General features: G+C 42.2%; 1 protein-coding gene across 5 annotated transcripts in view; it reads left to right on the forward strand.

Moving 5' to 3' along the window:
• Positions 1-23,033, forward strand: part of dlgap4b (discs, large (Drosophila) homolog-associated protein 4b) — a 98,020-nt gene that overhangs the window by 71,534 nt on the left and 3,453 nt on the right. For 4 of the 5 annotated variants that reach the window (XM_046384322.1, XM_046384319.1, XM_046384321.1 and 1 more), the window contains exons 4-11: positions 2,899-4,169; positions 4,343-4,557; positions 6,947-7,097; positions 8,494-8,749; positions 16,929-17,368; positions 17,991-18,079; positions 19,106-19,593; positions 20,869-20,960. In XM_046384322.1, the coding sequence (XP_046240278.1) occupies positions 2,973-4,169; positions 4,343-4,557; positions 6,947-7,097; positions 8,494-8,749; positions 16,929-17,368; positions 17,991-18,079; positions 19,106-19,593; positions 20,869-20,960 (2,928 nt within the window). In that variant the 5' untranslated portion in view covers positions 2,899-2,972. Of the gene's footprint in view, positions 1-2,898; positions 4,170-4,342; positions 4,558-6,057; positions 6,160-6,946; positions 7,098-8,493; positions 8,750-16,928; positions 17,369-17,990; positions 18,080-19,105; positions 19,594-20,868; positions 20,961-23,033 lie in introns of those variants that run through there. The other variant, XM_046384323.1, reaches the window with a different exon arrangement.

The following is a 23,033-nucleotide window of genomic DNA, read 5'->3' on the forward strand; positions in this document are numbered from 1 at the left end:
TTGCGCTGGACTGCTCAACGACTTTATTATATGGAAAATATGAGTTGTAAGAGTAATTCACTTTATTCTTTCTGTTAGGAATCCTTAGAGCGATTGAGATTCAGGCCATTTCGGTGTCATGTCAAATAAAACAAAAAAAGTCTGATATCTGATTTCTCTTTCCCCTTTTACTTGTATCTTACCAGTGTTTTCTCATTTCAGAGCATAACTATCTACAGTTATTGTGCACTAACGAAAAAAGCAACCCTTTTTTTTTTTCAAACGCCCTCAACAAAAGTGGTCAAAACTTTTGACTGGCAGCGTGCAGTTTACAATCCAGCCTCCATTAATAATGCGACTGTCACTGTCATTTTGAGCCGCACTGGCTGACACATTGAGGATGGTATGCTAAGCTTAGCTGAGTGGTGTGTCACGACGGGATATGAGGCAGTTAGCTAATGTGGTGTAAAAGGATTTAGAGGATTTGACCCTATCAGCAGAGATGACACTCAGAGAGGCTCCGTTAATGACACTAAATGAGTCTGTGCCTGCAGCATGCTAATAATGGTGGCATGAAAACCAGGCTCATAATTTATATAGAGATTTATTTATTTAATTTTTTTTTTTTTTTTGGGCAAATGGCAAATTGCTTAGTGTGCTGAGGTAATGTGTGCGTGCACATATTATGTAAAAAATAAGGTAACACACAAAACACTTAAGTAGCCTCTCTGAAACAGTGAATCAGAGTAAGTTCACATTGTGTTCGTTGTCAATTAAGTGTAATCTTGTAAGTGAGCAGCAATACAACAACTCATCTCTTGCAGTTATATGTAATTTGTCTAGATTTATGGTTCTCTGAAGGTGAGCACTGAGATTTATAGCAGACATGCTTCCTTGCAACATGTTAACCTTCTATTTAAAAAAAAAAAAAAATTGGCCAAGCTGAGATATGACAGCTTTTGTGGGCTGTAGACTTTTTGATTCAGATGTATAAACTTGGCCACTGTTGGACTGCCAGCCCACAGGACACCCCACAGCAAACAGCACAAGTCTGCAGTTGGGTGAAGCAGCTGTAAATGTATGAATTTAAGGTGTGCCTACCTGACATACTCTGGGTAAATTAAGAATAAGTGTGCTGAAGATAAGATTGAGTTTTTAACTTTTTGCAGGAACTCTGAAGGGGCTCTCATGGTAACATATCATTCATCTCTTTTTTTCAGGCCAGTCTAAATTTAATATACTGCCTGGTATCGTACACTATAACTGCTATTTATCAGTCTCGAAGAGGAATTTGATGGGTTCATACTAACTGTATTACATATTCACCAAAATGTGCAAGAAATGCGCTGAATATTTGAGTTATGGGGGCTAATTTGAACACGTCACATTCTGTAGCTGCCAGGACTAAAGATAAATAAGAGATGGAAACGATGAAAATGTTTGTGACAGCTAAGAAAAGCTGTAAAGGGTGCAAAACTATTTCAGATGAGGTCCACATGCTGTAGTAAAGGAAAGATTCATTTCTGGGGTTTCAGATAACCTGCAGACTGAAAGCAGAGCAGTAATCTGTTAAACTGCATTCAGTTCACTGCACCAACAGCATCAGGACATTAGGAACATTCAGAAGCAGTGTGCATACTGTTGAGTTTCGAATAAACTTTCAATAACTGTATCTGCCTTAAAGGGCTAAACTCCTTTAGTCCAGTAGGAATTAAAACAGTTGCACAGATTACATTGATTCTCGCTATGAAATATTAAATTCATACATTCTTCACAAACCAAAACACTGAAAAAAGGAACAGCAATCTTTTTGCTTTAAATGGAGATGTCTCAAAAAAGGAGCATTTCTTTTTACAAACAAATTGGATTTTCTTTTCATTATTATTCCACACTGGATAGGGAGCTGTGGATATACCTGTCAGTAATAATAATAATAAAAGTCATGAACAGCATAACAGTTCCTATTCTCTTCACTTTGCCTTTACTTGATATCCTTCAGCTATCATTTTACATGGCAAGAAGTACCATTCATTGCCACCTTGCCAGGCAGGACATTGGCACAGCTTGACGAGGAGGACAAGGAGGTGTAGCTGCCAGCTCCCGCAACCCACCACCCACTGGTCAAATCCTCTTTACTGGTTTCACTATGACAGTCTGCCCTCCATCCTTGGCTCACCAGGCAAAGATGGGACAGGAGCTTGGTAAACCAGTGCCAGGGATACCTATTGGAGGTGGGAAGAGGAAAGAGGGAGAACAGTGGAGGAGGAGAGAGAAAGAGAAGCAGATGGAGTAATGGGCAGAGATAGAGTGCTACAAGCTGAAAGAAAGGGCTCACACAGCTAACCTTTAGGAGTAGCAGGTGGGGCAGCAGGTACATTATTTAGACGTTTTTAAAATGTAATTGGTTTTGTGTGTTTTCTTTTCAAAAGACACTCAATTCAATATCTGCTTTTATACCAAGTCTAATTTGTTGATTTGTGCACATGAATAAAAATGTTGTCGGCTGTGTGCCGTGCTGAGTGTGATATTTGTTTACTGACTGCAGGCCCCACATAGCTGTGGAGGTGTCTGCAGTTATGGATGATTGCCAGCAATTGTTCTTTTTTCCGTAATGTATGCCCTGGCCCACTGGCTACAGCTCGTTATTGTTGCAAATGTTGTTTTTCCATCCACTCTCAGCCTTTTAACACAGATGTTCACTGTGGGAAGCAATGGAAAGCTGGTTCATTCACTGCACAGTGTTTCCTTCACAGCCCTACAGCTAGCCTGTTTGTAGTCTGGTTTGGCATGTGAGTGGGTGTGTTTGTGCTGCTGAGTCTGTGTTTGTGTGTTTTGTACAGTACTACATTAACCGTCCCCAAACCTCTTTCCCTCTCTTTCGTGTTGCGTCTTTCTGTCCTGTTTGTCTCTGTTTTCTAGGAAACACTTTCAAAGTCATCAATCATCTCTGCTCGGCCAGGGGGTCTTCTAGAGGGTTGGACCTCCTCGCCACCATGAAAGGCTTAGGGACCAACCGTAACAGGCACCTGTCTGACTCCTGTGAACCTTCATCAAACCATCCAGAGGCCCTCTACTCTCAGAGGACCAGCACCTTGCCACGGAGCCCTTACCTACTGAGCCCCACAATGGACCACTACGGTACCATGGACCCCCACCTCTATCAACCAGCCAACCCAGCTTCTCTTCCACCAGATTGCATGGTGCCCCTCAACAACCAGCTGTCCAACAGCAGCACCTTCCCCAGGATTCACTACAACTCCTATGACCAGTCTGACTTCTCCCCACCGGGGGACAGCATTGGGGGGATAAGTACGGGGACCATGGGCACATCCATGTCCATGGGCTTGGGAACGGGCATGGGCATGGCAGGACTGAGTGGACGGACACCCATGATTACAAGTGGCTCAGCAACTATATCACATCATATGACAAAGAACCAGGCACCCCCCAGTCTACTGGAGTTTGATAAGCAGCTACCTGGAGGCTGTGACGGGTTTAGCACATTGCAGTTTCATCGAACATCTGCTGCTGCTGACGCCAAGCAGCGCACAGACAGTCCTGGCCGCATCCGTTACATGTTGCACTCAGTGCAGAAGCTCTTTGCAAAGTCCCAGTCACTGGAGAGCCACAACATGAAAGGAAATGTCAACGGACGCTCCACTGGCAGTGGCGGAGGCTCGTCTGGCACTGACGATGGAGGGAAGCAGAATCGCAGATCCAAAAGTAAAGATCGGGGAACAAAATCAGAAGCTACTGCCAAGCGGCGGCCACGCTCAAACATGTCAGGTTATTGGAGCTCGGATGATTTGGACAGCAGCGATTTGAGCAGCTACCATAACACCATGGCCATGATGACTTTGGGGCGTCCAACTGGCCAAGAGAGTCACGGGGGGCAAAGCAGATACATCCACAGTGGCTACAACACTATCAGTTCCTCCAAAAGCAGCAATGACATGAAGTATCAGGCACTTCCTATGCCTGGGGCTGGAGTAGGTGGAGGACTCGGTAGCACTGGAGGAATGGTATTAAATGATAATGACTATATGAAAGGAGGGTCCTGGTCTACACTGACCATGGGTCAGCCAAGACAGGTGATCCAGAAGGGCTCAGCTACTCTAGACAGGTCCATGCTGAAGTCCAAATCCTGCCAGCAGGAACTAACCTGCAACTACCTGCAGGTTGGACGAAGGGTGAGTAGGACTGAAGTAAATGCAGTGCTTGATAAAAGTTACATTTACAGTGTTTATTTCCACAGATTCATGAATACCTATTTCCATGCATGCATTCATATCAAAGTACAAATGCAATGCTAAAAGGATGACACTGAAAAAAAAAAGACTTATCTATGTATATCTGCCTTTAGGGTGACTGGAGTAGCACGTTAGGTCGCAGTGGGGGTGCCAATGAAATACCATGTCGTCGGATGCGCAGTGGTAGCTATGTGAAAGCAATGGGAGACATGGAAGACAGCGACGATTCGGAGGGAAGCCCCAAACCCTCGCCAAAAAGCGCTGCTCGTCGCCAGAGCTATCTCAGGGCTACGCAGCAGTCTCTGAGCGACCAGCTACCCCCACGCAAGTAAGACAACACACTGAGCTCTGTTACGCAATGCATATTTGTAGCCTCGTGTTAAAGGTATAATCCGCGATTCAAATTAAAACCAAAGCAGCCCCTTGATCAGATATTACCGGTCATGATCAGTTGGGAAATAAACAAAATGTTTACTTTTTATTGCATAATTTAGAGGCCTCATTTATATAACACATATAAACATTGCTCTTTGGGCATTTTAAAATGTATGGCTATAAAAAGTGTGACAGTCTCTCAACAATCAGTTGAGTTGCCTTTTTTGGGGGTACAAAAGTGAGGCTTTGACGCCCAACCTCAGCGTGCTACCGTTCGGGATAATACAAATGCACACAACATGCACACAGAAGTACACACAACCCACACAGCACTTACTCATGAATAGAATTAAGTGGTGTAGGACTCCCTGTTGTCCTCCACATCAAGCCTTACCAGACCCCATGTGTGTTTCACCTTCATACTGTTGGACCCACAAAGCATCTGTCTAAGAGGATACAGATAACATTAGATCAATTACGTAACATGACACTGACTTTTGTTTCCACTCAACCAGTAAATCACCATAAATCAGCCTTATCTCTCCAGCAGACTGGCACTGCAACTCACTTGTCTTTGAATTACATTCTCTCTGAAGCAGGATATGTTGTGCAATACAGTATGTGATGCAAGTGCAGCGTAGACGTAGCTGAGTTCACTTTTTGGAAAATGAAAATGAAAATATATTCACATTCTTTTATTTGTATCTAAGGTATTGTTGATCAAATTTGAGCAAGACAGAACTGTTGTGTTTGGTAATGTCTACTCAGATTTCAGAACTCAAGGTGTTTAACACATTTACAGAGGGGAGAAAAAAAATCACAATGTCCTTAAGTGGATTCAGGTTCTTGGCAGCAGTTACAACTATTTTTTTGAAACAAGTGTTTGCTCCAGAAATTCTGATTTAGCATTTTATTTTGTCTTTTGCTATAGATTTTCATACCTTGACATACTCTCACTGTATTTCATATACATTTTAGAGTTCATGCTCATGCAGTCAGTTACAGTGATGAAATAGAGTCAGCATAGGTAAATTTAACTATACTTTATATTTTAATCCACATTCACATATGAAATTAATGATTTTTGATATTAATTCTTGGGGCAATACTTTTTATAAAGCTTGTTCTCCCCTTCTTGTTTTGGAGACTGCAGTGTCAAAATATCAGTGCAGCACCATGTGCAGTCAGTCTAACGATGGGCATATATCTGTTTGGATCAGTGTCGATGTGAGAAAATACTCCGTTCAACCAAAACAGGAGGGCCACAAACCACAGGCCTGCCCAACATACACAATTCCACATATGTTTTCAAATCCCTTTAAAGTCTATGTTTAGAAATTTAAGGATTTATTCCTACCTAAAGCTTGTTTCAATGACTAACCCTGCTCCCACTGCCAATCCCTGACCATCCAACCCAACATTCGGTCTGCTCCACCCTGACTGGCTTGAGCAGCAGAACCCTGGATTACACCTTGTTGCAGGGGGAGCTGGATGCCCTGTGGTCTCCACTCCACAGTGTGTCCTCTTTGCACCAGCTGGGCAGGTCAATGAGCAGGTCAGTGATAGGTCTGTAAGCCACGTCTCAGGGGTGCGGTGCAAAACGCTTATGTCTGATTGGATCATTTACAATCAATGACTTTGCATTGTCCCCCTCAGATATCTATGAAGTCAGTGGCAACTCCAAATGCTAAATTCATGCCCCGCTGCCGGCAACCTCAGCCAGCCTCCCTTAAGCTTGTAAATACCATCTGCCCAGTGCTTTTAGGTGAAAAGAAGCTGAGTTTGACATTATTCAAATGGGAAGAATGAGGGGACATCTGTTTTCATAGATGGCATGGCAGCTTAGCGCCATGTAATTATCACTGTGTGCCAGCAAAGAATATGTAAAAAAAAAAAACCCAAAACAAAAAAACATCACTTTAGAGCTCTTCTGTGTTATTAGAGCTGAACCTGTTCTTTGTCTTGGGCACCATGATGACAGAGAGATGCGTACCTGCCTGACATCACTGGCTTTGCATGCTCAGATGTGACAGTGATTGATGCTAAAACTAGATGAAATTGGAATAGAGCTGAGATGTGGATTCATGATGACTCATAAATGAGAGTGGAAATGAAAGAGATAATTGAATAACAACCTGATCCTCCTTTTATCTCTCTTTCAATTTCTGGTTTTGCTGATCGTTCATTTTCTCCCCCTGAGCCATGCTTCCCCTCTATATTAACATCAACTGTATTTCCATCGTTTCACTCAACCTGTGCTCATGTACTGCTGATATTGCTTTTAATTTTCCTCCTTGTATTTCATATCTTAACTCAACCTTTTCTCTTGTATTTCATCTCAGCTGTCTTCCGTCTCTTCGAGAGCTCTCCAGTAACCGCAGCCTGGACAACCTAGACTGCATTGGGGGTACAAGCTCATCTTTGCCACGCTGGGATGATGACGACTTCAGCCAGGCCTGCAGCACCTTGGGCAGACGTAGCTGCCTGGGACAGGTTAGTGCTTGTCTAGAAAGGGCAAATGTGAGGACTGGTGATGAACTCCTGCTCGTCTCCGTCTCTTTGTGTCTCTTTTTTGTCTCATCACCTCGGCTAATATTTTTCTAATCATTTTAAGAATATATTTGTACTCAAAATTTACGTCACTGAGGTCCAAGCAAATGCTCTACTTTCAAGTTGGCAGTGAGTTTCAAAGACCCTTTGGTCTGCCTTGAGCTACAACACTCATTTCTGTAGTACAATTTGCATTTTCTCAGATACAGCCTGAATGACTGACGAAATGAGCTTCCAGTGAACAAAGAATCCCTATTTTCTGAATTTCTCATATTAATGTTATGGACTTTAAAGCCAAATGAGTGACACTGGTAGTTTTAAGTCTAATTCATCTACTTACATAAGAGCTATTAGCCTCCCACTGACAAGGTCACTAAGATGATGAAAAACTGTGCGAAGTGGCTCTTATCTTTTTCAATGAACTAGTCAAATGAGGCAGGCTATTAGTATAGGATTTGCACCCAATCTCTGACAGGTCACTGCATTGCAACAAATGTGTCCAATATATGAATTTATTGTGTTCATTTGCTTGCGCAGCAGCATGCCAAACCAATTTACTATAAATTATTATAATTATAGACTTAGGCCAAGGTGTACAAGTTAGAACTTTCTCCAAAACAAAATTTATTTGAATCAGAATAAATCAAAATCATACTCAAGATTTAACATTGCTCCAAAATATGTGTAAGGTGTAACATACTGGATTTCCTGTTTCATCTCCTTCAGTCCTGCCTCTCCTCAACCATCTGTGTACCATCAAAATAACTTTGCAACAAACACATTTCTGACTTCTGCTCAGGCTGATTCTGTCAATCAACAGAAAATGAAACCCATCATCTGCAAGGCTGCCTCTCACTCTTCAGAAGAAGTCTGAGAAGTGGCTGACTTTTTATGAGCATGCAGTTGCAGCATAAAACTTACTAAAAACTTTGCAAAGTGATGTCTTATGCTTTGGTATCTCTTTTTTTCTCTCTCTCTCTAAATTGACAGTTCCTGTATAGCGGACCATGTGGGAAATTTAAAAAAATGGAAACATTTTTAACAGATAAAATGAAATCCATCGTATGGGAGGAGCAGCACTGGTTTTACTGGGGTTGAATAGCACTGTTCCCTGAACTGCTCAGCACTAATTATAATTTAATTGTCACACAGTTAATTTGGCCCTTTGGCGCTGTTTTATTGCATCCCATCAAATGCTCTTCACAAGTGGAGAATGTACCCTTCACGGAAACATTCAGCTGGGCTGTTAGTGGGAGCAGCTACTGTGACTGAAATGAACCCACTACCGCGGCTAAGCTACTGCTATGTCTTTACCAGTGTTGTCCTTTTCCACCTCCAGCTACGGGACCTGGAAATGAGTCATCATTACGAGGACCGCAGCTCCGAGTCCACATTCAGAGACTCGCGTTCCCACTCTCAGGACAACTCAGAGCCTCCAGACTTGCCCATGCCAACATGCTTCCGATCACGCAGCCACAGCTACCTGAGAGCCATTCAGGCTGGCTGTTCCCAAGATGATGACACGGCGTCCTTGGACTCAGGCTGCTCTCCACCTCTGACTGACTCCACTGTTCGCACCTACAGCACCAGCACCGGTGAGTTGCTGGCTCAAAGAGAGATGATACAATCCGACATCTGAATCCTTTCTTTACAAACATACATAATATACGAGCACATATCTGTTTTCAGTTGCTTATTTGGTGATTTAAAACCATCATTTTTGCAAAGTTGTGACCTCTTCTCTAAAGTCATGCAGACACATGGGCCAAATTCTTGCTTTAATTTGTATTTTCCATGACATTACATTGAAAGCAATAGCATAGTTTTGGTCCTGTGTGGGACACAAGTCATTCAGCATGCACACACCAGCATTTTTAGCTAAAATGCAGTCCCTTTTGCCTATGTTTGATTACCTTTATGCACAGCAGTAAAAAAGAAAGAAAGAAAGAAAGAAAGAAAGAACATGGCTTATTTTATAGACACTGGCTTGGACAAAGGCCCAAAACCATTGCAATTTTTCTTCAGCATTTGGGGACAGACCTTGCATCTTGCTGACACACACACACACACATTCTCTAAATAATCTACTCTAGTCTAAATAAGATGTTTACCACTTCAAGGATCACAAAACAGAAGAAAATAACTGAACAAACAGAGCTGTGAATTGCCAGTGATGGCACACAGCAGGTTAAGTTATCAAAGCTTTGCCCTGTCAGCTGTGGGACAGAAATTTATGAGATAGACAGTAGATGACACTTCACTGTGGAGCTTTGTTTATCGCTTATTACAGGACACGGCAGAGCAAGAGTGCACTGGGCGATTTGCTTCCGACCTTAATGACGAATTTGCTATAGCAGGGGGATAGTAAATGTGTGCAGTGACACACAACAGGCAGATAAGCTTTGTACTGGTCGTTGGCATCTGGCTGCCCCTTGAGTTCACAATTAGAGCTTGGATATTATTACAATACAGTAACCACATTGTGGCGCTCTTCGCCGCGGTCTTCGATGTAGACCAAGGTGTCTGTGCCGCCTTCATAACGTGGTAATTTTCACTTTTTTGTAACCAACTAATTGTGTTCCTGTCAATCAACATATTTTGACTGTTTGTTTTAGGAAATTTGACACGTTATTTGCACACAAAGCTGATGGGAGAAAAAGGTTATTTTTTCATTTTCCATAAGTCTGCATCAGATGTGTGAAGTGTGGTATGAATAATGTATTTCAGTAGTTTAACAGTTTGAAGTCTGTTCTGCGCACCAGAGCATATTGCTTTCTTTTTCTTTTCTCTTTTTTTTGCAACACGCAATAGAACTGAATTGTGTCCCCAATAAGTACCTTTGTTACGCTATCTAGGTTGTTATTCACTTGCCTTTCAAAAGTACCTGAATGTACATCAAAATCACATTTCGCTGCAATAATCGAAGTGTGGAGTTTGAGTCTCCGAGGTGCTTGTGAAGGCACCAGGAGACAGCCACCACGCCTCCCTCCCTCGCGCTTTAGAGACACAAACAAAAGGCAACCAAAACCGGCTTTTCTTCCCGGCAGCCTTGACAGAGTCCGTCATTGTCGACTCCGGTTACAGCTCCCTCTGAAACACTTCAAGTCTCAGTTCAAGAAACCGCTGCGTCTGCGTTTGTCTCCACCTGACAGCAGAGTAAGTGTTTTATCAGTTTACGTTGGGAACGTCGCACGCTTGTTGTTGTTGTTGTTGTTGTTGTTGTTGTTGTTGTTGTTGTTGTTGTTGTGTTTTAAGGATGGCTGTGCTCAGACTGACAGTGTGTTGGTTGGATAGTAAAGTTATCCTAGCTTCTTTGGTTACCGGACGCTATTTAAACGTTGACCAGCGAAACTTGTAACGCGGCTGCACGAACGTTAGCTAACGGTTGAGTGTCACTTGAATTAACAAGCTCGCTTTGGCTGTTAAGAGGCAAACTGAGCTAAATGAAGAGTCAGATGCAAACGTGTCGGTGCGATCATAATGCAAAACTTAAACTTTGCATAAGGCAGTTAGATCTGAGATAAACTTCTGGTGGCCTGTCTGCTCATTCTTTCTTTTTTAAATCCACAACTGCCTTCTTCATTGACACACTAAGTGGTCTACTCTATCATGCTTCTAGTGGTGCTGTTTGATGCTCTCTTTACTATATTACTTATTGGCCCTTCCCTACCAAAGTGCTCTGTTGCTGACATCTGTATAAGCAGGTTCCCACTGTGTGTGCGCTCATGGATGTGATGCCCCACCACGGCTGTCGAGATAAGTTAGGTGCTGTCTAAAGCGTATATGCATCTGTCTGAATGTCCCTTTAGCTGTCTGCAGTTACAGGCCTTCATATATCATCATAAAAGCTGCTTCTTTTTGGCTGCTGAAATGGAAAATTGGCCTTCATGGGGATTATTTGAGGGCTGCCCCACTTTTGTCCCACATGGTGTCCAGGGTATTGCAACATAGATTAAATCCCATTTTGAGGTCACATTTGATTATAAAAAAAAAAAGGCTGTGCAGTGTTGTAGCTGGGCTGGAGTTGAAAGCTTTTAATGTGATATTTCATTGAAATAATGGCTTTTGTGACATGGGAGTGGTGATAATTTCAAGCAAGGTTGTCTGTGTCTTGTGACCATTAATTGATTAAACGATACAGTTGGGTCAACTGGCAGGCAGCAGGCAACTTGGCAGGCAATACTGAACTGTTAAATAGAGCATCACAATCCGCCTTTTGTCTTGCATTGTTCCTGCTTCTTGTTCAGCTCCAACCGACCACAGAAAAGCACTACCTCAAGCAAGCAGCTTAAAATCCGTATTATTGCTGACTTTCTGAAACAAGTGAAAGAGCGACAAAATTATCCGCCGTCTGTGTTTAATTCACCTCACAGTCACTTAGATTGTCTGACATGCTCATCCTTACCGACCACTTCATTTTCCCTGAGGTTTTTCCCTCCGCTGTGAATTGAATAAGCGAGATAGGAGACAGATTGGATCAGGGTCGGTCAATGAAGTGGTGCATTCTGGCCTGTGAGAGGATGGAGCCATTAAAATGAATAAAGATATAAGATATAAGGTATGCTAAGAACCTTACTTTAGTGTCCTGTAATCTCTGTTAGTACAATATTATGACTGTGTGGGGGATCTCTGTCTCAATTTGCCTCACCTTGCAACATTCCTGTCAATACAGGAGAAACACCTTAGAGAGACCAGTGTGTGGGATGTAGCACATTCATGATGATCAAGTGTCCAGTTTTTGCAGTGTCTGGCGTTTCATTGGAGAAATGAGACAGTTTTATAAAGTGCTGAGAACCATCAGTCCTTATACTGGTGTTGGGGCGAGTGCAGAGCAGTCATGGGATTGTTGAAAACTTGTTTTCAACTGCTGTAGGCTCTTGCCGCTAATCGTTTTACAGCCCTGAAAATCACATCTTGAACTAAGACTCGTAGTGGACAACAGAACCACTGTCCAGATGGCATGCAAACAGTAGTGCTCAGTGCCCACTCCAGATTCCTGTCAAACATTTTGACACAAAGCAGCCGATTGTTTTCTCTTCTTTACAGCAACCAATAAGCTCCTGAGAGGCTCTTGCGCTCAAATTCAGCTTATTTAAGAGGAAACGGTATTGGCTTGGTGTCCATTTTTTTATGGACCAGACTGGCACATACACCACGCAAAACATCATGGGTGCGCCCTTTTGGCGGGGATGGAAACTAAAGATCCTATAGGTGTCAGTACAGTTTTACTCATGTTTGGATTACAGTTTTGACAAGCTTGTATGCATTCATTTCCTGTTAAACAAACCTTTGTTTCATAGGCATGCCTTGATTAATATGATTATTTTTCTACTCTGCCTGAATCAGAGCAATCACGTTACCTTAAGAAATTAAGGTCAGTGCGTCAGCTGTTTTTCACCCCCCCCCCGTCTTCCCCGTCTTCCCCGTCTTCCCCTGTGCAAATGGACCAGTGACCAAACACAGTAACCATGTATTGCATATACCAAATAACTAGATATCAATAGGCTAGGTGTTCTCTGTAAATAACCAGCTGGTTAATAGCCATCTGTTCGATCTGGAATAGTTAGAGATGACGGTTCGAGCATATTGTATGACTGCGCTATAGCAGCCTCCCACTCAAGCTAGCTCTCCATTAATAGTAACTGTCATTTATTTAGCTATTTACCACATTGACAGTGAGTGTTTATGCATTATATGTGTCTCATATCTCAGTTTGAAATCCTTGGCTATTAACAGTTTTATTGACATTTTTTTTTCTAGTTTTTTAATACTTTATGTGACAGAAGCGTTTTTAGGGGAAAGTGAGGAGTATATTGATGTTCAAATTTTTTCAAAAATCTCACAGTCCTCACCTGGTTTTCCATGTTCCTCAACTTAGTTCAACTTGTTAGCATGGTCATGATTCATTATTAGTAGTGAACACAAAGTATGACCGAGGCTGATGGGGATTTTATTCTTTTTTTGGTCTAGGTGTATTTAGTCATCACTCCTAGGGATCCCACTTCCATGGATAAAAATAAACTTGTCAGCTCCTTGCTGAGAAAACTGTACTGATGATGACACAGTTTCTTTATTTTTGGCATTTCTGCACTGCAGTTTCCTGTTATCTACGGGCTGACGAATACAGTATTTGTTGTGAGCTAAAATGGACTGATAAAATGGTCTGGCCCATTTATTGTGTCCAGCTCTACTACTTTATCCCCTGTCTAATCTCAGAGACAGCTGTCAGTTATGATTTTAGGGCTTGTTTTTGGTGGGAAAGCAGATTCTGTGGTATTAAGACTTAAGGGTGAATTCTGTTCAGAATGACGAAGGCATGATGAGACACTCGGAGAACTGCAGGGCAGGCGTCCAAACACAGACACACATGCATGCCCTCTCACACCCAGTTAGTGACAGCTATCCTGCGGACTGGGATGCAGGAGTGGAGCCAGTGCATCACGTAACTGCCACAACAGTGACAACCAATCCTGCCCAGCCTCCACTTCTGTCATGTCAGGGGATACGGACAATGAAAAGAAGTCTCAACAGGTTTTCCTCAAGCAAGGATGGTGGGCAGAGGCTGGTGGATAATCCATGGCTAGTAGCATGTGCTGCTTAGCTATGATGGATGCTAAACTGCTGGTTTCTTCAGTTAAATTTATTGCACTGGATTTCTGTCTTGTACGATGTCAAAAGTGGACAAGAGCTATTTTGAATATCACAGAGATTATATGGTTGGCACATTTGTTTGCTGTAGTGTCATGTGAGAGACGGCTTTTTGACTTGCAGACCGGTTTGGTCACTGACTTATCAAAGCATCTCATTTAGCTTCACTGGGAAAGTGTATGGAAAGCAGCACTGACCCTAATACAAGAGTGATGTTTGTATTGTCAGATTATGGTTTCCGATGAGGGCTGGACAACTTTAAAGGGTGTGTGTGTGTGTGTGTGTGTGTCCAGTCGGCTCTCTGTTACGTTAAGGATATGAAGGCAAATAGTAGTCCAATTTTGATGTGGTTTGGATGCCATCTGTCTTTGTTTGGTGTCTCAGCTCAGTTCATGGCTCTGTCCTGGAAAAAGTGGTGTAGAGCATAGGAGTTCAGGTGTGTTTGAAGGTATTATTTATAAATGAACATAAAAAGATCAGAAGATTGGACACTGATCAATAGCAGAGTTGGTCTGTAATTGGTTCCACACCACTTTTGCCAACACAGAAGAGTAGACTGAATGAATACACTGTCATTCTGGGTTGCACTGTTTGTTAGAATCATGAAAGGAAAGGCCAAACTATTCCAAGTGCGCTCGAGCTTTCTCCAAACACAGCTGGAAAGGACTGGATAATCTTTTGATCAAATATCAGCCAATGGCAGACTGCAAATGCAATAGCACGCTTCTTTAAATAATAGGGGAGCAAACCCACAAAGGCATTTGTTTCCTTTTGAAGACTCTCTGAGAGCACGACTGTTGAGTCAGTCATTTTACAATTAGTTCAGGCCGATGCAAACTCTGGAATATTTGACTGACAGGACTTTGAAGACTCAACTCCAGCGTTCAATCTGACTACATCTCTAATGTGTGAGGTACATTCAGAACAACAACCCTTTTGTCTGAGTGTTTTCTCAGCAGTTCACATGTTTGCTGCAAGGCTTTTTCAAATTCCTTGATGATTGTCGAGATTTCTGAGCGCAGCATTCACTGGAGCAACACGAGGCATAAACAATGTTCGTTTCATGCAGTGCCTCGTGTAGTCAGATGCTGTCATGTATTTTCTCAGTTTTGAACCTATTAAGGTGTCACCACAGGAAATTGTGGCTATTGTGGTTTAGTCATACCTCACTTCTGGTGATTATGCGTTGTGTCTGCTCAGTCTTGTATCCCTTCGAGTCTCACTCTTTCGAGTACAGAATGGCAGAGTTTTACATAAAATTAGTGGCCCACTTACCAGAATCAATAAAACGACCAACAGACACCACATTCAAATAGATCTTGAATTTTTCCATCCACATATACAGTTTATCACTTGTTTAATATCATGGTTTTGTATGTAAGTGATATCCTGAAGCGCACACCATGCATTTTCATTGGAAAATTATGTAATTAAATTAATATCCATCATCTGGTGGTGCTGCGCTGACAGCAGTCTCTAGCAAAACTTTCTGCCACAGTTTGAACTGTTAATATTAGGCTACGAAGGCATTAGCTGTCCTACTGATTTCCTGATTGTGATGTGGGCCGCACCATAAGTTGATGTTTGTAAGGAAAACTGTCAAAGGCCGCAAGTACAGACTGTGTGTCTACTAAATCAAATTATTATTTTGATAACAGGCCTTTAAATACCAATTCTGTTCACATACTTTCCGATTTGTACTATTTTGTACTTTTATTTATGAAAACTGAACTTCTCTTTGCTCAGCCCCAAAATACAGTCTATTCCTCTCTCTCTGTACGAACCCTCCTCTATGGTCTTGTACAGGTTCCATCAACTTTCCACTGTATTTTTTTTTCCAGTGTGGTATCAAAAAAAGCATCTGTCTAAGGGCTCACATGAACTCCCAAACGAACGTGTACTAGGACAGCTGCGGAAATCAAGAATACATAGCCGTTGTGTTTGTGCTACTAATATCGCAGTTTGGATTTAAGCCCACATATAAGTTTCCACTGTGAGAAGCTCAGCATTAGCTTTTTAACCCTGTATGCAAGCATGTGACCATGAAACTAAGCTGTGTGTCAAGGCTTAGTACATAGAGCCTACAAACTTTGCACAGTTCACCTCATATGGTGCAATGGCTCCATGCTAGAGAAATTTGTCTGAGTGGTAGCTTTTCCCCATTTGTCCCTATGGTTAATGTTCCTCTCTGTTATCTCTAGGGCGTTAGGGAGCGGTGCAGATATATGTCCTCCTTTAACTTCTCAACCATACTCAGTCCTAATAGTCAGAGGCTCCACAAACTGTTTAACTGGTTTCATCACCTGTCTCATGATCGAGGCTTAGAAGTGTGTTTGTGTGAGATTTAATTTAGTCACCTGTGCGAAACGGCTTGTTTCTGATTTTCCTGCTGTATGGGATTCTTCCTTGATTCTGTCCCTGTGTGTTCACTGTATGAACTGTATGAAGTGTTTTACTCTGGACTGGACCCTGGGAATACATATTAGTCAGTTCTCGGAGAGATGCTCATAAGCAGTTAGGGTGATAGATCAAGTTGTTTTCAGTGTTTGCTCAATGTTTCATTCTTTTTTCTTTTTTTTTTTTGAGTTCACATGATTAGGCCTCAGATATTTGCTTAATGCATCTTTACCGTCATCATTTGTAATCCTTTTTAAAAAGTCGTGGCCAGAGGCATTATGTTGTCCATCTGTCCATCCCACTCTCTGACCTCTCTAAATATGATATCCCAGGAATGCCTGGAGTAAATTGCGTTACACCTGGCACACTCAGAGATAAACTGATCAAGTTTTGGTGGACAAAGGTCGCTTGATTCTGGCCTTACCATAAGAATTTATACACAAAGACAAATTACTCCCCTATCCTCAAAATAGTGTGTAAGTGAAGACAACATCACAATTATTCATTTGAATTATGTCAACATAATGATCACTATAATTTCACCCCCAAAAAACATTTAATACCATTTCATAATTTCTTCACTTCATTCAAGTCTTCATAGCATATTTGAGTGTGGACAGACGTGGATGTCAGCTGTAATTTGACTGGTTGGTGGAGGCTGTAATTCTAGTTTTTCTCTTTCTCATGTCTTTTCCTCTTGTTATCCCTGTCCTCTCTTTTGTTTTTCAGTCTCTACATGCATAACCACCTGTAAGAAGACTGCTCCTCCACCAGTGCCGCCTCGCACAACATCCAAACCCTACATCTCTGTCACAGTACAAAGCAGCACAGAGTCAGCCCAGGACAACTACCTGGACCAGCAGGACCGAAGGTCAGAGGTCAACAGTCAGTCAAGCCACGCTCACAGCAACTCCTCTGACAGCCTTGACAGCACCCGTGCCAACAGCCTGGCTCGGGGTATTCCCCGCCCTCCGCACATCATCCCCACTCCCATAGCCACCCCTAGAGAACCAGTTGCCCCCACCACCTCCAATGCTGCCACTGAAACAAGTGACCCGGCCATCCAGAATGAATCTGTGAAATTGGGGTTAAATAAAGGAAATCTTGTGGCAGAGGAGCCCCTAGTGGCACCAATACCCAGGCGGAAACTATCCTCCATTGGCATACAGGTAGGCGATGGTACTTTTGTACTGAACAAAGTTGGTACAGTCCAATCTGTGCTGTTAACACACATCAGTGTAATCAAGAAAGAGCCATAGGCACAGTGTTTTCTGAAGTTTAGCTTGTTCCACTTGTGAGCTTGAGTCCTGGAATAGTATAATTTTTAACAGTAATCCTCTGTGGTGTGTAGCTGTGTCTGAGTGTGCCTACCACCTCGAACCCAAAAATGTGCTTGCAAGCTAAAGGTCTCATTAGGGTGAACATCCCTCTGTCATTAGAGCTGGCTGAGTACTGTAGTATAGAACACGTAGCTGTGTTCCCCCTCATGACTTCCTGTTCTGTGTGGGCTGAAATAACAGATCTTTTCTCCATTTTCCAGATGCTCACATTAACGGAGCTCAGTCAGGAGTAACCATTAATTATAGCATCTAATTGAAAACCAAGCACAAAAGTTCTGGGGTTTTTTTTCCCAGTGATTTGGTTTGTCACTTGGAAAATTAAAAAACATGTGAAATGTGTGTAATGAAATCATTATTTAAGGGATTTTTTTAATGTTCACAATTTTGACCTGATCAGTGTGTGCCTCTTTTCATTTCATTGTTGTTGTTTTTTTTTTTTTTTTCTTCTAAGGTTGACTGTATTCAGGAAGTTCCACGAGAGGAGACCCCTCCATTAGCCAAATTTCAGTCCATCGGAGTACAGGTGGAGGACGGGTGGCAGTAAGTCCTCTTCCTGTCCTTGTAACAACGTGAGGAATTTATATTATAGCCACACACACTGCTCTGACTATTCCTTCCCTTCACAGGCGCTATGTAGATGTGAACACAATGTGAATGTCGGTTTTTCTGTCTGAAAAATATCTTTGTGTGTTGTTGTATTGGTGGCGTTCAAGTAGATTCCTGGCATGAGCGTTTGCTGTTCATTCTTGTCTCTGTTTACTGTATATTTCAGACCCATTTCTATGTTATTGAAATATCATTTGCATTCTGCGCTCATGATGTTTTGAATGCCAGGAAGTTCTTTGACGCCTCATGCCTTCCTCCTATATTTTCATTCCTTTGATTGCCACATTTGGTGTTTTGTATGTAGCGGCAGTCCTGAGTCCCGGCCGATTTTTATCAACACATCCAGCTGAACAAAAGTGCCTTTGCTTATTTGTATTTTGTCCTTCCTATATTTTTATTCACGCAGTACACACATTTGTTATTTGAGACAATCCCTCAGCTGTGATTGTTTTGTTTCAACAATTGCCAAATAATGGCTTACCCTGTTCTTTTCCTTTCTTGTGCTGTCCTTGTCCTCCTCTGATATCCGTTAAGTTTCTTCAATCAGGCACTCGTGATGTTTCATTATATGACTGATTCATCACTTGTAAGCATTTCCTGTGAGATAACGGAAAATGGAAATAATGTTGAGTCAGACAACATTTATATTCAGCCTGTTATTCATTTGCCATTTGAGCTGGACTCCCATTGATCAGTTAATGCCAGTCTGAGTGCTCTGTTATCCTGTGTACAAAGCCCAATCTCTGATCCATCCTGTTTATTCATATCTATATTGACCAGCAGGAGTTATTTGTTTGCTCCAGTAATGGAGACATCATCCTTGAATAATTTATTGTTTTCTTTGTCCGCTGGTGTTCACATTACAGCAGACAAAGAAAAACTAAGTTGGCACAAAATGAAGAATTCTTGTTTTACACAAAAGCCCATCTGTAACAGCGAGTCTCACCTTGTTTGTTTCAGGCTCAGTGGCTCCAGTAACATGGCCTCAAAACAAGAAACAGACTCAGACACACAGGACGTCCCATTCATCTCCTATGTCAGTAATGCCAAACACTCTGAGAAGAAAGTCATGGTCAATAGTGCCAGTCAATCCATGAGCTCCCCTCCTGGACAGGACTCTTTAGACAATGGAGACACTACTGGTGGCGTCTCTTCACCTCCGCCGCCCAGACAGATCCTCAACCGCTCTACCACACGAAGTAGCTCTTCCTCCTTCTCTGAAAGTCTGGACCCAGCGCTGGACCCCTCGTCTCTGCCACCTCCAGATCCTTGGCTGGAGAGTGGGAATGGGAATAGTAGCAGCATTCCCCAGAGCGGAGGTGGGGGGACGCTGTGTCGGAGAGATGGCCACTGGTTTCTGAAGTTGCTGCAGGCTGAGACGGGACGCATGGAAGGCTGGTGCCAGCAGATGGAGCAGGAGACCAAAGACAACCAGCTTTCAGAGGAGGGTAAGGCTGCCAGGGTACTACAACCCAGGCGAGGTTACATTGTGAGGCGGCGATCAAGGCTCACGTGACCAGTCTTCACACTGTGATGATCACTGCACAATCTGGTCCGTTTTGTTCCTTTACTAAAGTACTAAAGGATAGAGTATTATAAAGATATTTCTCACTAGCTGGTAATGGTATGATCCATTTCTATTTCAATGATAATATCCAGAGACATATTAAAGGTTTACTCTTGAACTAGCATTTAGCCCATGAAGTAACAACAAAGCCAAAGTACAATCAAATGTGCAGGTCGTCTGAATGAATCTTGCATCTTGAACATCTTCCTGTGGTCTGCTGCTGTCTGAGGAAGGACCTTGGTCACAGTTACAGGGTTCTGCCTCAGGCCCTACAATCGCTCTATCAGACATGGAGGGGATGAGGCGGTAATACCTGGAGTTACCACACACAAGCATGCCTGTAATCTCCAGAATTACACAAATCTACTTTGGAACTGATTAAACCTCCAGATTAGATTAGTGGTTCGACATCAGCAGCGAGCGCACACACATATACACACACTGTACAACAACAACAAAACAAAAAAACCCAAAACAACTAACTAGCAGAAGGAAGACTTTTGGCATTCAGTTCATATTAGAAAGACTGGGATGGTGTATGAACAAGGCTTTGTTGGTGGTTGTGAGTCCGTGTGTGTTTGAGACAGAGAGAGTGACCTTTTACAGTAAAGTAGTCAGTATTAGATCTCATGCAAATCTGTACTGCAGAGCTGGGTCTCACAACACTATAATCACATTGCTATAACTTTGCAATCCACCGATCAGATAGGAGTCCCAATTATGTCAGGGCTGATGTTTGTCCTAGTTTTGCACAGTACACAGACTAGTAACCACTGACCGACAGAAGGCTGGAGTATCTATATAAGCTTTGATGTCTTTTAAAGAGGATAACATCGTCCAATACACTGTAATCCTCTTCATGCCACCCTGCAGAGCTGGTTTGGCAATGCATTGCAAGGCACACCTAATTGTTGAGACACCTTGAACAAGTAAGCCACTGAACACACTGGGCAGTCCAGGCTTTTGGTGTACCTTTTCTGAGGTAAGGTCGGATTTGGTGTGTACGCCCATGATTTCAGAAAAGACGGGTTCGTGAGTCATTCTTAGCTTGAACAACAAGATGCCTCTGAGATAAACAATTATAAATTAACTGTTACAAGTTCATGTGTGTTATGACAAATGTCATTTTGTTGATTGTTTTTTTTTCTCTCTCCAGTGCTGGGGAAGGTTCGCAGTGCTGTAGGAAGTGCCCAGCTCCTAATATCTCAGAAGTTCCAGCAGTTCCGGGGACTGTGCGAACAAAACTTGGTGTGTATAAAGCCTTTCTGTGTCTGTCATAAAACTGAGACTCCCATCCGGGGCCTCAAATTACTGACGTGTGTATGGAAGTTTTCAATGTTGCAGACAAACAGTCAAGTATCATCTGTGTTCAAAAACAATTCACAGAGACCGCTTTTGCTGTGCATCACCAACCCAAAAGCATTTGGCATTTGACAACCTGGGAATAAGATTCATCAATCAGCTATCTTTCTCCGTTAATATATTTCAAATTGTGCTTGTGACCGAAGCACAATTTGACTTTTTTGCCTTGTGCCACAGTGACCACAGGATCCTTTGAGTTTAGTCACCCCAGCATCCATAATACCTTATTGTACTTATGATGTAAAGCATGCAAGTAGGCAACCAAACTAAGTGACATGTTGCGTTTGTCTGACATCTACTTTCTGTTTCACATCCATGGACGGCGTGTATGTGTGGTTTTCTGCCGATGTGGAAAATTACTACGTGTTTTTGTGGGTAACATGCAGTTATCAACCACCATGCATTTGGTGCAACTTTTCAAGATGCTGATCCTGTTAGGAGCTGTGCAGAGGTTTTTTTTTTTATCCTACAGTGGTGGGATGATCTAGACTGAATAAACAGAGAATTTTTTTCTTAGATGGTCTACTTCGGGTGTCCAATAGCAGCATAGCAGAACAGCAGCCGTGCCTTTCCGCTCCGCCTGACCCTACCCACACAACATTCGCAACATGCAGGATTTTATCGCTCAGGTTGAATCTTTTCAGCTCAGATAAATACACTTTGTATTGACTTGTGTATAAGCTTAATCATGTTGCATGAAGGATTTGCTTCATATTTGGTGAGAATACAGGAAATTAGTATGTCCACTATCACCAGATTTTTCCAGGTGGGGGGGTGGAACTGTGATCCCAAACCCATGTTTTCTACACTGAAACCAATCCCTGTGTTATATCTTGATTAGTCTTCTGCAAGATATGCTTGACCCATTGCACAACAAGGCTTTGACACAAAAGAAAACTAACTAATCTGGGAACAACCTTGATAGACAGCGTATTAGGCCTACACAGAATAATACATGGTGGCTCACAACCACAAAATACAATGAGCTTACAGTAAGCCAATAAGCCATTCCTCTCGGGTGACGTGTTTTACTGGAAATTGCATTATACAAATCATAGGCAGCTATGGTCGCATGTTAAATGCTGTTATCTGCTATTTACACAAAATAAGTTTCACTGTGAAGAAGTGATTTAACCTTTAGTGAAGCAAATTGACAATGAATTCTTCATACACACTGAAATCACTGTGCCATACTACGTCTGTATCAGAATGTAATTTCTCTCACTGCTATTGCAGTGACTAAACATCTTGTCTTAACATTTTGCATGGTGGGTAACTTTTCAGGTTGTCTCCAAATTGTACAAAGGCTCATTTAGAAATATAATCGAGTGATGATTGCTTTGCTTTTTCACTTCAGAGGTCCATTAGCATTATTACAACATAACACATTTGCTTCGTGCGATATGAACATCTGAACATTGCCGCAGTGAATACGGCTTCTGTATGAGGAATTAAGTGGAGCCTACACAAACAAAAGCCAGTCTGGCCTGGAACATTACAAGCAGTGACTGTGACACAGGGAAAGAAACCAAAGCAGGATTCTCTTTATATCTGTTTGACAATCTGTGCAGGCTTTTCCACAAACAATAAACATAGAGGCAGTTGTTTATGAACAACAGAGCTGTTACGTCTAGCTCAACATACAGGCTTATTTTATTTGGTTATGTTGATGAATCTGTAATATTTTCAATATTTATTTTATTTTTTCTTTATTATTATTATTTTGGTGAACAGAAAGTATAAACTTCAGTTACAATCTTTTGTTTTTGCTCTGATGTTCAGCTGAACCAAAGAATTGAGCTGTAACATGGCTCCCTCTAGTGGTGAATATGGAAAGAGCAGCAATAGATGTTGAGCACAGCTTCTCTGTAATGCTGTTCAAAGGCGCAGTACAGCACTGAGCTGCTACAATACCAGAAAACCAGTAAGTATGTTTGTCAGAGTGCCCTGGTGGTCTGG

The sequence above is a fragment of the Scatophagus argus genome, chromosome 3, assembly GCF_020382885.2.
Source record: "Scatophagus argus isolate fScaArg1 chromosome 3, fScaArg1.pri, whole genome shotgun sequence".
In the NCBI taxonomy this organism is placed as follows: Eukaryota; Metazoa; Chordata; class Actinopteri; family Scatophagidae; genus Scatophagus; species Scatophagus argus.